A 14958-nucleotide genomic window follows, 5' to 3' on the forward strand; every position below is an offset into this window, starting at 1 on the left:
AAATTGCAACATTCCAGCTCTCTCACTGGTAATCCTGCACTATTTACAATGGGTTCAGGCCACAGTGCAAACAGTGCTCCCATCCCTTTGTGCTCCTCCTGGGTTTGTTCCTGTGGCTATGGAGCTCTCTGCTCTGGCTGCTATTTGCACAGAAATATGCCAGTTGGCCATTTGGCCTGCATATCCCACAAGGGCCTTCCCTTCTACATAAACTCCTCTGGCCTATTTCACACGTTATCATCCTGGGAAGCACTGATAAACTGTCCACAGTGTTCCCCGAACAATTTTGTCACAATAAAAATTTCATTATCCAAACACAGAAACCATACAGTCTAAAGGGTAGAATTCATGGTTTTCCTCATCAGGGCCCTTAGCAGGCTTTGCAGGCTGTGCCACCTCTCCCTGGTGCTCAGCAGACACTCACACAGCCTGTGTCACTGGCTCTTGAGATGTGCCAGTTCTCTGGGACTCTTTTAAGGGGGGGTTACTGGTCTCCCCACGTTCCTTTTGCTTCCAGGGCACAGAGGCACCTGCAAATACCTGAGCACTGGAACCCTCAGTGCTGGGTACACCTGCACCAAACTGCCAGGCCCTACAGCAGCTGTAGCAGCAGTTGCAGCTGCACATGCAGTCACCCACCCCTGACTCCAAAAAACATTGCCTTGCACCAATGAGAGTTGTCTGGAAAAACAAATTCTCCTTATACTGCGTTGTGCCATGAATCACAGCCATCCCTGCTCTGTGCAGCCTGCACATCCTGCAGGAGGAAAGGATGCTCTGTCCCAGTGGGGAAAGCAGAGCTGCAGCCCAGCACCCTTGCTGCTTTGCTGGTTAAGTACAGCAGACCTCTGGTGTCAGCGCTTCCCTGGGACTTGCATAAGGCACGGGCCAGGAGCAGGTCACCGCAGGAGATCTCGGCGCACGTGTCACAGCAGAAGGTGCCAAAGGAGGTGGCTGCTGGTGACAGTGTCAGGGGCAATGCCCTACCCTGAGGTTCAGCCTGAGCAGTCAGCACAGCAAACTGGCATGTTCCCAAGTAGAGATGATCTGCAGGAGGGTTAAATATGTACACTCACACTGGTCAGATGTAGGGCATCATCTTCACAGACCCTGGCAGCACTTACAGAGTCACCTGCTTCTCAGGCTGGACAAAAGGTAGTTTTCAAATTTAGGGACTGTTCCATGATTACTGTGGTAGAACTCCCCCTAAGTGAGAGAGGAGGAGGATAGCACCCCACCACGTGGGGACTCTAAAATGAAAGGGTGTTTCCCCCTGAATAGCAGGGTCAGCAGCCAAATGGGTTGATGTGCATTTGGTTCAATAAGCTCATCAATTCCAATTTGACCCAGTAATATGATCCATACAGAATGTTTCAGAGAAGAGATTATATAAAAGCACAGCAACTTTTCAAATTCAGCCTGGATCCCCCAAAACAATCTCTCTCAGTCTTATTTTCTGAGTTATTTCCCCCTGTAAAAACAGCAAGAGGAACACAGATGACTGACAGCAATAAACTTACTGTGAGCTAATGACTTCACTCTGCATGTCCCCATTAGTTAAGGATGAATTAACAGAACTGCTAAGCACGACTTTCAATATTACAATCCCTCTAACTCGTGTTCAGCTACACAAACGCCCTCCACTTATACACTCACACTCTTCAGTCACATTTGTTCCACCCACTGCTTAAGGAGGACACTAAATATATAAACAGAAAATCACTGTGATTGTGGGAGTATTCTGCCTGAGCAGCACACACTGAAAATATGTCCTTATAATCACATACGTATTTCCTTCTTGGGCTTTATCAGCCCATGTGAGTCACACTGCTACACGTCCTTATAATCTAGACAGTGATTTGGAAGGCTTATGCTGAAATATGAACAAAATAACAAAGAGCTTTCCCCTTCCAGATGTAAGGGGGCAAATCTCATTTCCACAGTTACCTATTACCCATGAGGACTGGGAAGCAATTATGCACCCAGGAAAACAATTCTTAGTGTACTAAGCTGCCCTAAAAGCACATGAAGATTAACCAGAACTGAAAGTTATTAGGAAGGGATAACAGACTCTGTGGAAACTCAGACCAGAACCAGTTTTCTTCTGAGTCTCTAATTCCTTTAAAGTTTTCAGCTTCAAGGGTTAAGGGCTTAATACAGCTACACCATCTGCCCTCTTCCTGGAGATCTCTTCCCACACTGTCTTTTGAACTGAGCTCTTAATCTGCAGGTAGTGCAATACATTACAAATACCTCAGACAAGTAGATGCATAACTTGGCCAGCTGGCTGGTATTCAACACTCCTCCCCAAAACTGCTCTCTTTACCCAGCTTTTTCTGTTCCTTTATCCAACCACTTCTGCTGTCATGAGCGTTTTATCCCTCTATTCTGCTGCATCCCTCATAGCTAAAGGCTCCTCGCAGTCTTTCTCTTCATCCCATTCACACTCAGAACCCCTCTTACTCTCTTAATTCTGAAGCAGCTTTGTCATTTGTAGTTCAATAATCTCATCTTCTCAAAGAGAGATAGGAGAAAGACTGAAAGGAAAAGAGAGAAAGAGAAATCTAAATTCTCCTCACTTTCTATGCACCAGTGGTTCTACACCAAATCCCAAAGACTGAAGGCTACGGGTTTCAGAAACAATGCCTCCCAAATAACTTAGTGGGATATTTTTAGAAAAAGTATCACTCTTTAAATGGCCTGTGCAGCCCAAGCCAGAGGAGCATCAGCAACACCTGGGCCAGCAGACAGCTGCCTGAAGTCCCTGCTGTTCCTGGAGGAGCAGGGGTACGTTCCCAGCGCCGCGTCCGGAGCTGCGGCACGCCGCAGGCTGTGCCCGAGCCCTCTCCCACTGCTTGCACTTCACCCCCTCTGTGCACACAGCAGGGACAGTGCCAGGTACCACGCTGCTGCTGGGGACATCAGTCTGCCCAGCTGCTCCTGCCGAGGTTCAGAACAGAAATCAAAGCAGGGATCATGCGATTCCCCAGCGTGGCATTTCTGTTCTGACACATCCCTGCGGCCGTGGGCGGGAGATCCAAACAAAATGATGGTGCTGTTTCTTAGCAGCCGTATCATTTGAGCTGCTTCTGAACTCCTGGGTGCTTCTATTTCTCAACAGAAGATTGAGATTCTGTGTCTCAGTAGAAATACTTTTACTTCTCTGTTAAAAAACAATGGAAGTTTCATCTTGTGACCCCAGCAAGACCAAAAAAGCAGCACAACCACCACTGGGCTTTAGAGAATCATCCCGATGATCAACTAGCTTAAACAAAGCTGCAGATGCTAATCATCAACTCAAAGCTTTTGCAGATAATGAGATGTGCTGTACAGATTGCAAGATGAACAAAGCCAGAAATTCACTAGCAATGCATTTCACTCATATCCCTTATACAAGAAAAAGCAACCCCTAATTCTTTCTGTTAGAAAGATTTGGAGCTCCAAAGCAATTAATCTTACACTAACAACTGCTTATTCATCTCAACTTCCCATAAGCAAGGCTACATATGTGAACTTGGACAGACCAAGGGAGGAAACCTTTTGAGCACAACTATACTTTTGAGACAATTAAATAGCTATTCTTTAAACTCCTCAGCAACTCATTCCCATTCTTCTTTCCTCTGTCTCTTTTCCTCCTTGTTAGAGTAAGAAATTTGGCATCTTGTAGCCAGGTCCTTACACTTGAGACTTCGGAGCTGCTCCCACAGTGTGATTGATAATTGTCAGTGTAATTGGTCCACCTAGTAGAGCTATCCTCAGGATGGGAACAGTATTCATGTAGAAACATATAGATAAACCACCAGTGAGAGCTTGAAGTTATCCCTAACACAAGCTTACATCCCTCTGTATTTAGTTAACTCTTTTTCCAGTGCCGACAAGATTAAAAAGAGGTTCAAAGCCATTGGCTTTAATGCAGAAACAGCATCACGCTTTGAGGAGTATGAAAAGATGCCCCTGCATGAACAAGCAATTAATTCTTCAGTTGGATGTTTTACATCAGCAAGGAAGAGGGAAGAGGTTCCTATCCACTGCACAAAAAATTCATTTCAATGTGTAAGTGAACTGGCTTAGATAGGAGAATGATAGAGAAGCAGCAAGGAAAAAAATCAAATGAGAAAAATCACAGGAGAAAGACACGTGCAGAGGAAATTGGAAGCTCTAAAATACATTTCAAAAGGCCATTTCAGTACTGGGTAAATGTAAAAAAGAAATGAGATCATGGCTTTTTGTATGTGCAATCAGATATACTTTTACACAAATTACTTGGTCTTATCCAAGTGTATAGTATGATCCAAAAAGGTTTTTCCTCTTATTAACATATTATTCATATAAAGAAACTGTGTTTGTTAAACTCATTAGAATGTTTTCTTCTCATAGTTATGGAACTCATTAGGTTTACAATCATTCACTGAAATTATTCCATATCCTGATGAATGCCCTATTACACATACTGAAGAATAATTCTGTCCTACTTGGGGCTCTGCTGCTTTACAGCTTAGTCTTTGAGAATAATATATTCTACAGAAGCAATACATGTGAAATAAGATTTCTGCCTTCATTTGTGTTTGCCTATTTATTTAAACAGCCTCATTCAGGCTCCACTGAGCCCTTCCCAGGAGTACTCTCTCAGGATGAAACTTTCCCCCCAACCATACTTGCTTTTAGTCTAGAGAACTTCAAAGAGATTTTCAGTGATACAGCAAAGTGATGTTGGTCTGAACTCTGGGTTCATCCCTTCTAGTTCACCAAAACAGAGTTATGTAAGTTCACAGCTAAAAAGATTATCCATCGAACTACTGAAGTTAGACATGGATTACAAAATCAGGTCGAGCTAGTTCCAGGCAATTACTCTTTACATTTAATTTCTTGGTGGTTAGTTCCAGTTCACCTGCAATGGACTTTGTAACTAAGTAGAAGAAATTTCATTATTAGGGCTTTTTTTGTTGATCTTTTTTTCTCTCCCCCCCCCCCCCCCCCCCCCCCCACATGGTGGAACAAAAGAAAAAAATGGTGGTTGGGGTTTGTTTTCCCTGAAAATGGTCACCTAGACCTGTGAGACAAAGTGAGACAAGTGAGGCAGTTCTGGGACTAAAAGAAACATACCTACAAGAATTTCTACACATCCTACATGTCCAACTACTATTCTCTTTACTAGAGACCACCACACCATTTTCTGAACAAATGTAGGGATCCTTCACAAGAGAAAAGTAATATTTTAGCATTCCTGGGTTGTTCAGAGTACTTCTAATAGTAATGAAAAAATGCCATAAATGTAGTCACAATTCCCATGGTTTGTGCATTCAGCATGTTTGCTTATCTTGTGAGCAGGGCACAGACATTTCATCATGAGGTTTCATTCACCTGGGTGTTCCCTTTATCTGTTGCTATTCTATAAGTTTTAATATTGAGTTTTGTGGACAATTCATTTGTATTATTTTAAGCAACTAAAAATGGGTTAAAGATATAAGGATTTCTATGCTATGGAAGTCCACAGGTCAAAGTGTAAACTCAGGGTGAGACTTTTCACACTTTGCTCCCACCCACTTTGTTTTGTACCTGATATTCAGAGTTGAGGTGAAGCACAAAAATGCAGCACCTTCAGTATTCTGATGAGATTTTTCTTAAATAGCTTTCCTTTTGGTTTCATTTATTTTCTTTCTCTGGGATTTATTTTTTTTTGTGTTGGATAAGAAATATCAAAAATGCTGAAGTAGTAAGCATGAAGGAAATGCAAAGTGAAAGGAGTGAAAACCCAAGTGCTTCTCTGGCTGCATCTAGAGGGGTTAGGCCATACTGAGAAAGACAACTCAGATCCTCCCTCAGGCTACAGGAGATTTTTCTTCTTTAGTACAGGACCAATAATTCTACCTCTCTGATTCAAATTCTTCATTTAAAAATCACTCCAAATTATAGCACCTCATAATTCTTAACAGTATCACACAAACAGAAAATTATATTCAGGGATATGTGAAAGTTTAAAGGGCAGCCATTGCAGGTCATCTAGGCATTCCTTCACCCAAGTTAGAGAGGTTGCTTCCACAGCCTCTCTAGACCCAACAGATGGATAGGATGGCACTATTATTTCCATATATACACCAGACCAAATGCATCAGTCATGATGATGACACCTCTTCCATTTGTTTAATGCTATAATTGGAGTAAAATCCATGTGGTGAAAGACTTACACACTCATTGTCTGCCCCATGAAAATTAATGTCCTGTGGTTTATGGAACAGGAGGCCACTGTGCTAAGTTCTGCTCTCTGTCATTCCTATTACACTGAAATTCACCATTCTTGCTCTCAATTACTTGTTACTGGTGACATTAAAAACCCATATTTATCTTTTGATAAAGCCCTCTCTTTCACTGATAAAAGAAATGCAGACCCAACACACACATCTATGTAAAAAAACAAAATAAAGATTATGTAATACACACCATATTCCAATCTGATAAAAGATTTCATCAGTCACACCACAGAAAATTTTTAATTACCATATTTCTATTTGATTCCACAGGTGAAACACAAAGCTTTCTACAATCAAAACGGAGTTCATACGCTCTGTGGAGACTGAGTCATCATTGCTGTTCTCAAATATATCAAAGATGTGCAGCAAGTTTTCTACTGCAGGGCAGAGTACAATGAAAAGAGTCACCCTAATTCCATTTCATAGGCATTCTTTCAGCAGAAGTTTGAATGAAACCATCATGGATCAGGGATCTCTCACATCAGTTCAGAACTGAGCTAAACACTTCTTAATAGCAGAACAATCATGCTGAAAGATAACTCATCTACTAAGGAATTGCTCAGAGACAAAAACAAAGGAAATAAATAAATGGATGAATGTTCTCTAACACTTAGGCCAGCTTTACTTTGTGATGTATATGAAAACACTTTCTGAAAATAGAAGCTGATGCCCTTGGTGGTGAGTGGAAGAGAACTCCTGTCTCAGCACCAAGAAGTAGTTTTACTCTGTTTTACTTTTTTCTTCTTTTTTTTTTTTTTTTTAAGACTTCAAAATAACAGTACTAGCTGTCTCAGAGCTACTAAAACTGATCTAACTGTGCATACACAGAGGAAGAAAGGAAAAAAGTTTGGTGCCTACCATCTCCCACAAACTGAAGGAGGGCGAGATCAATTTGTCTCTTCCAAGGTGATCCTTTCTGGAGAGCAATCCCATAGCCAGTAGTGGCAAAGATGTACCCACTGCCTATTGTGACAAGTTTGCAGCCTTCATCTCTCCCAGCCTTGTAATTCAGCACTGCTGCATCATAGATGAAAGCATCCAACTTCCTGAAATAAAAGAAAACATTTTACAAACCAAATCATTAAGGACAGCTGTTGTCAGACTTCTTTTGTCCTTGATGTTAGGACCCTGTTGAATATCATATGGATTCTTTGATATCATTAATTACATATCCTGCTCTGCTGTATCTGAAATTAACAAAAGGCATCTATTTTAGTGAGGGGAAAGTAGGATACATAGTTTTGCATTTCTATTTTAAGGGATGCTGTTAAAACATACTGAGCAGGAGAAACCAATCTACAAAATGTCTTGCCCTGATATCTTTGTATCTTTGCTCTTGGTATGGGCAATAATTATCTTGAGATGAAAAATGGTCTCCAAAACCAACAGAAATTACAACAGAGAACTGAATCAAAAATAGACAATTAGTATATTTCAAACACTGAAGGAGATTGAAAATGGTCACCAGTTTTACATACACATCCTTGTTTTACTTCTCTTTCCAGAAATAAACAGTGAATGTGGAGGTTAAGCCCTTGATAAGTCAAAGTCCTTGGTATGCTCTAGTATGTCAAAGTCCTTGATATACTGGAGCATATGTCATAGAGCTACCTAAATCCCACTGAAATATGATAGAAAATATTTCTTTATGATTCACAGTTCCAAACATACTATTTGTGTATCTAGAGCACAGCAGGAAGAAAAGAACTTGTGAAAAAGTATAAGCCTTTTAGCCCATCTACCTAAAAATGGAAGAATGGGATAATCTACCTTTTTCCATCTACCTAAAAATGGAATAATCCCATTCTCTAAAGAATACAGGGAACTCAATTGGAGTGGACAACAAATCCAGTAAAGAAAGGAAAAAAAGCAATGTCCTCCAGGGATACCATCTCAGAAGCACTGTAAAGCAATTAGAAGGCAGGTGCATGGATGTTTCACAAATGTAGGCAGTGAAAATGCACATACAAGAGGAGGAGGCTGTTTGGAAGGACAATCACTTGACAGCAGCAGATCCCAGTCAAAGAAAAGGCATTTTTACACTGCCAGAAATTCATATGCAAACCTCAGAAAGAATCAGGTAAAGCTTTATTTTGCATTACTGCCCTCATCTGCAGCCAAAAGCTTTTAAGATGTTTATTACTTGCAGAAGAGCAGCAGCCTACAACAGTAAGAGGAAAAAGCTGTTGGGGCCTCAGCTCCAGCCTCACCTGAATAACACACAAAAGCAAAGCCACCCATTCCCAGGAACACGCCCTCCCTTCCCATAGGAAGCCAGATGAGCAGGAAGGCCAGGGCCACACAACTGGCTTTGCTGGATGATGTGGGAGTCTCCCCCCTGCCTCCCCCAGGGGCTGTGCAGCCCCAGGCACTGCCAGCTCTGCCTGCTGAGCCTCTGCTGAGGCACAGAGCATCACCTGCAGCACTGCTGAAATGAGCTGATGGGCTGCAGCTGACACAGCTTGGCACAACGCTGCCCACCAACAGCTGGGGCCTGTCTCCATGGAAAGGCAGCTATAAAAGTAAATGTACTATGGCACAACCAGGTACAACAGCATCAGCTTCAATTACATTATATCAGGATGCACCAGTTATGAATTCTGTTGCTATGAAGTTTTGGAGTCACGCTTGCTACTCTAAGCTTAAATCAGTTTATGTTGATAAAGCTTTTTATTTATACCCAGAGAATGGAGGAGGACCCAGACATGTCACATTTTGACTACTAACAGAAAAAAAGCCCCATATGCTTTCATGCATGTCATAATTCCAACTTCATTCATAAATAATCAATCAACAGAACACTAACTTTTTCAGAACTCTACATCAGATTCCAAAAACATAGCACTGAAGAAAGCTGTGCCTATCTCACATTAAACCAAGAGGAATACCAGGAAATAACTAAGTCATCGGATTTTGTCTGCTGTCATGAAAAAGGGAAATTCCTGTCACTAATTACTGTTCTTTATTGCTTTCCTTCCAGGATATTTATCCCAACAGTCACCATTCAAGTCATCTAATTGAAATTTAGTGAAGTGGTTAATTCAGAGTAGAGGTGGTTCCTGCAACCATTAAAAAAACAGTTGGGCCATCAGCTCTTTTGCTTTTCCCCTCTTCCCTAAAATTCAGTTGGTGCAACCTTCAGTTTAAAAGTCAGATTAGCTCCACCAATGCTCAAAATCTGGTTTCCTCCTTCCTTTAAGTGGATAATTTAATATGCAGAAAATCACTAAACATCTGGTAGGCAATGTCACAAATTCAATCCATAAATAAAACATGGATGGCTACCTGGCACTGGGGGTAATTAAATTGGAAAGAGTCAAGAGGGTGCTATGGCACTGCCCAAGCCTGCAGCCCTCAACATAAGATCAGAGTTTTCTAAATGATGGACTTTGATGCAGCACTTCACAGACAATCTTTCTTTGTATGGAGAGCAACAACAAAAATCTGTGTCCTTTGGGTAGGCTCACAGTGGGAAAAAACCTCACAAACCTGCTTGCTGTACCCTCAGGACATTGTAGCTTTTCTGATCTACAGCAGACAATTACCAAAATCAATGGAGCCCAGCCTCACTGGCTGACATCTGCATTGTCTGTGGGGAAGGAGGGAAGGAAGGAAGGAAGGAAGGAAGGAAGGACTCTTCCCCTCCCAGAGGATGGATGCTCACTGCTCAGGGACTGGGAGGTGCTGCTCTCTCCGTGGGTACAGACACCGCTGCAACCAGACAACTTCAAACACACTCTGGAATTTGTCATTTGTTTATTCTGGGATTTATAGTTTTGCAATGCAAGCACATAAAACACATGCTGCTAAACACAGAGGAAATATAAAGAGTCAGCTATTCCTCTGTCAAAACAGTCTCAGTCAGAAATACAAACGAAGAAGATCTCTTTGCTAAAGACTCCAGGGCAAAAGCCTTGTGCTGCCTCTGAAACTGCACTCTTCACATGCAGTTTGCTTCCTTAGTTACTGAGCACTGCAGCAAAACCTTGGGACAGCAAGACAAAGCACAGCCAGAGTTTCACTCACTCGCTGTGGAAGCGCCTCCCCAGCTTCCCAGGAGCCTGGGATCAGTGCAGTGCTCACACAGGGAACAGGTTCTGAGGATGCAGAAGGCTTTACTTTTGAGGACTTTTTCTGTACTACTTCTATAAGGTCACAACAAATCCCATTACACGAATCAATTTAAAAACATGAGGTACTTTCCTGACAGATGCTGAGAGCTGAAGGTTCTGCTGTCAGTTGCTGCCCAATGTCTTAACTGTAAATCAAAAACTGATTGCCCTGAAAAACTCTCAGTGTCCACAAACACAAACTTATATTCACAATATATTTTCTGCATTTCCAACATAACTCTTATAACCTCTCATGGCCTAATCATCTCCTCATCGTGCTGATTACAGAATTACTGTTCCTGCAAAGCTCCAGAACACACTGTACCCCTGCAGCGTGGGCAGGGAGGAACAAGCCCCAACTGAAGCTCTCAGATTTTAGGGCACCCAACTCTTCCATCACTAGGAGGTGAATTTCTGGCATTCCAAATTTTTAAGAACTTTCAGATAACTATAAACATTTCTCAATTAGTGTTTCCAAAAATGGAGACAGCAAAATCTGGGCAAATCCAAAAATGTGACCCTTTCTGAGCAGTTTGCAAAGCTGGCAGCTAGATCAGCCCTGGAGGAAGACAAGGCAAGGATGTGTGCAGGCCAGAAGGCTGCTGGGAACACAGAGGACTTTCCTTCCTGCCACATCTGTGTGGGGAAAGCCACAGCTGCTGTTTTGCTGGGCTCTGATGGAACACCAGGCTGGGTGCATGACAGGGACTGCTGGACACAAGAGCCTGTCCTTGTCTTGTTGTTCTCCAGGCAGGGCTGGGAAACCTGGACCTCCAGCTCTCCCTGTTCTTTCTACAGAGACTGGCAAGCCCCAGGTGTTGGTTGTTGTGGCAGCAGAACTGCAGAGTGCTGCAAGCTGAGGTTACACCCTGAGAGCAGAGCAGCCTCCACACGCCGAGCACAGACCCCGCACCCAGGCAGGCTCAGAGCCCCCTGCAAGCCTCAATCAGGTACAAATTCACAAGTGTCAGCTCAGTGCAGCCTCACCAGGGAGTGAACAGCTCTGTCACATTGTGGAGGTTTAAATAAACTAGTAAGAAATATTAGAGAGCTGAGAGTGAACTGCCAAAGCTGGAATGAGGGAGAAGGTGCCTGACTGCCATGAACTGGTCAGACTGGCCAGGCACCTCCAGCCAGTGCAGGGGAGCAGGACCACAGAGCTGTGGCTCATCTGAGCAACAGGCAGGTCTGCAAACCTCCTCACAACTACTGCAATAATCCTGCCAAGAAGGACAAATAAACAGTTGGGAATATTTATATAACAGTGACTACAAAGGCAAATGTCCTTCATCATTGAGCAAGCACAAAGAGAAACGGCAGTGGGGAGAATTTTATCTCACAGCATCAGAGAACATGAGGTGGTATGAAATCTTGAACTGGAATAGCTCTAGAAAAACCCAAAAGGGCATTACTGAATGTAATAATTTGAAGTGGAGATATGTGAAAATAAGTGTGGACAATCCCATAACTAAACATTCATGATTCATCAAGAAGGATAAGAATTGAAAAATCAGAATAGCTATTGCAAAAATTCATTCTCAAGCATTGCTGAACACATGCAAAATTGCCTTTGTGGAGAAAATTTAAATTAGAGAAAAAGGTACAGAAAAGCAATTTCAGAAAAGTTGAAAACACTTCCCTATAATTTTCTCCATCTTCATTATTGACACAACTTTTCATAAAATTCCTATGATGAAAACTGAAAAGGAAGACAAGGCAAATGTTCCTTTATTAGTCACTTCTCCCTTACAACAGAATTATAACACAATTGAAAAATGTTCCTTTGCTTCCTTAACCAGCTACATGATCCTTCAATGACTTTGGTCTCTTGATGGAATGAGAAGTAAAAATCTAAAATGCCAATCTGCTCAGTAGTTCTGGAGCCACAATGACATTAGGCAAAAAAAAAAAAAAAAAAAACACCAAAAAAAACCAAAAAAAAAAAAAAAAAAGAAACCAGTGTCCACTTCAGGCTGGATGAAATTTAAGCATATGTTTTTGGAGATCATCAATAGCAGTGTTGGGAAGGCAGCAAGTACAAACATACTGTCTGTAAGATCTGATGGGTTTACGTCATAAACTTTCATTTCATCCCTTCTTTCTCCACAGAAGAGATAAAAGGAAGTGTGTCAAGAGTGAACAATGAGGGAGAGCATCATTTGTGTCTCTGTGTCCTGGGGATGCAGGGCTGGAAGGTCACTGTGGGACGGCGCAGCAATCAAAGGGAAGGAACGCTGCTCTGAAGATGAGGCTCCCATGGAAGTCTCTAAAGTGACACTTTGATACTGCTGGAGCAAAAGCGGATATTTAACCTTTAACATGAAGGACTGTTGATTCCTCTGACACAGTTTTGACTGAAATGCATTTCAGCTTATCTGATGCACTTCATCCCCAGCAGTGACTTTATCTTTCAGTACATATTCAGATGGCTCCTCACAGAACTGAACTGCACACACACTGAGTGGATTTCTTGACATCTTGATATTGCTAATTCATTAGGGGAAAATTGAACAACCACCCCCTGCAACAACAGAGGTCAGCAAAGTATAACCCAGTTCAATGATGAACTCATGAGCACAGAACCAGCTTTCAGCTTTTCTCCCTGCTTAAACTATCGTCCCTTCAATCTTCACACAGGAAACACAGATCAAATTTGAAAGAGCAGGTTCTGACAGACATTAACACCACCGTGAGAGGTTGTGGAGGCTTCCCCTCTCCAGTCAGGGCAATCCCAGCTGCCAGGAAATCCATGGAGAGCCTCCCTTGGCTGAGGTTACCTGAATGAGCACGTTCACCCTCCTCACTCACAGGAGCTCCCATCTACCACCCCTCTGCCCAAACACCTTCCCAGTCCCTGTAGCATTTCCCTTAGCAACAAAATAATGGAAAATTTAGTGTGCCTTTATGATTAATTTATACAATGGAAGATTGTCCCACTTCACATCTCAGAAGTCAAGCCAAGAAGTTTTTGCAATGCATCAGTTTATCAAAACACAAAACTTGAAGAGCTGAGTGGGGGGAATATATTTTTAGATTAAAGATTTTGTCCCAGTTACAATAGCATAATGAAGGATAAATTCAGCACAGCTCACCAAGTACCTGATCTCAACCCCAAATGAAATGAAGACTAAAACTCAGAATAGCTTCTGAAAAGAATGGGGCTTAGATGGTACACAGCTACTTCCACCTGTTCATTTTATTTCTAGGCTACTTGTAATATTTAGAGATATTAGATAGCAGCATTACCTAAAAAAAGTTATAATGCAGACAAGGGAAGTAATCTAAAAAAAAAAAAACAAAACCCACAATCCAAAAAAACTCCAGAAGAGCACTCAGGTACTGAGTATAGGAATTGCAAATAAATTACTAAAATTATTTTTTCCTAGAGGCAAGTTTCTATGCATCAGATGAACAGGAGAAACAGGGTTGTTTGTTTCTCTTTCTTTAAGAAAAAAAAAGTTGCAAAAGAAGCAATCTTCTGGCCAGGCTGAAAATGCAAGAATTACAAGAATATGAGAATAACTGCATTTCCTGAAAGGACAGCAAGTTATGGGGAAGGAGGAATCAGCCATCAGAAAAACTGATGCCAGAAAACCCTGCCGTGAGTGGAGATGCCACAGGAGTCTTTAAGTCTGAGCTGGAAGCTTGTAGTGCTGAACTCTGCTCACTTCAGCAGTGAAATGAAGCCTTTGCCCATTCAGCCACTCTTTTAAGATACTAGATTTCAGAATTGATACTAAAGAGATCCCTGTGAAAAATATTCCTAGATGGAACAGCAAATTTAAATGTTTTCACATCTCTGCAGCCCTCTAGCACAGACAGTTGCCCAGTTGCAAACCAGTTTTGCAGTTCTTAGCTCTTGAGGCTACAGCTGGAACATCCATTGGAAATCATTCCCTGCAGAGCACAATGCCAAAATGAACATTAGAGTGAACACTGAAACATGTATCAGATTAAAGCACCACAGACAGCATCATAATGTAAATTGAAATTAAGTTACCCCAGTCATCTGATGCCAAATTAAATGAAGTTATTGATTGCAGAAGTTGTCTGAACTTGGTCAGCCAGGACAGAAAATCCTGAATGGGCCAAACTGTTTAGCAGAGACCTTTTTTTCACAGAAGGTCAGGAAGAAAACAGTTATTCACACTTTAGCTCTTTCACACAGTTTTAATGAAAGTGTATTTGTATTTGTACAATAATTTAGTGCTTATTGTCAAAGTTGATAGTGGTAAGTAGACACCCTGGAGCAAGTAAACACCTGCCTGTCCCAGGGAGTTCAGGATCTTTGTTCAGTGCTCTTTGGATGTTTCCCCTGTATTTATGTGATGAGAGCACCCATACATGGTGCTCTCTCTTCATGCATCCTGAAGGGTTGCAAGCAGTAAATTATTATGACTACAGATATCTCATGCTGCCTACAGGCCTTTTCCTTTCTCCCTCAAACACTCTTCAAAGTTAAACATCCTTGTTAAAAATTGGCTTTTTACAGAGTTAACCATCCCTGGTAAATTCTTAAAAATCTAGTCAAAGATTTGGACATTTCTGTGAGTTCTGGTTGTAAGCTGCTATTGTATCCCCATGAGAACAATGAAGAA

At 41.9% G+C, this 14958-nt stretch overlaps 1 protein-coding gene across 1 annotated transcript in view; it reads right to left on the reverse strand.

The window, feature by feature from the left end:
• GRIN2A (glutamate ionotropic receptor NMDA type subunit 2A) overlaps positions 1 to 14958 on the reverse strand; it is a 161356-nt gene that overhangs the window by 17398 nt on the left and 129000 nt on the right. Inside the window, exon 11 of the mRNA XM_059861765.1 lies at positions 7107 to 7294. Within this exon, the coding sequence (XP_059717748.1) occupies positions 7107 to 7294 (188 nt within the window). The remainder of the gene's footprint in view (positions 1 to 7106; positions 7295 to 14958) is intronic.

The sequence above is a fragment of the Haemorhous mexicanus genome, chromosome 17 (genome assembly GCF_027477595.1).
Source record: "Haemorhous mexicanus isolate bHaeMex1 chromosome 17, bHaeMex1.pri, whole genome shotgun sequence".
Taxonomy (NCBI): domain Eukaryota; kingdom Metazoa; phylum Chordata; class Aves; order Passeriformes; family Fringillidae; genus Haemorhous; species Haemorhous mexicanus.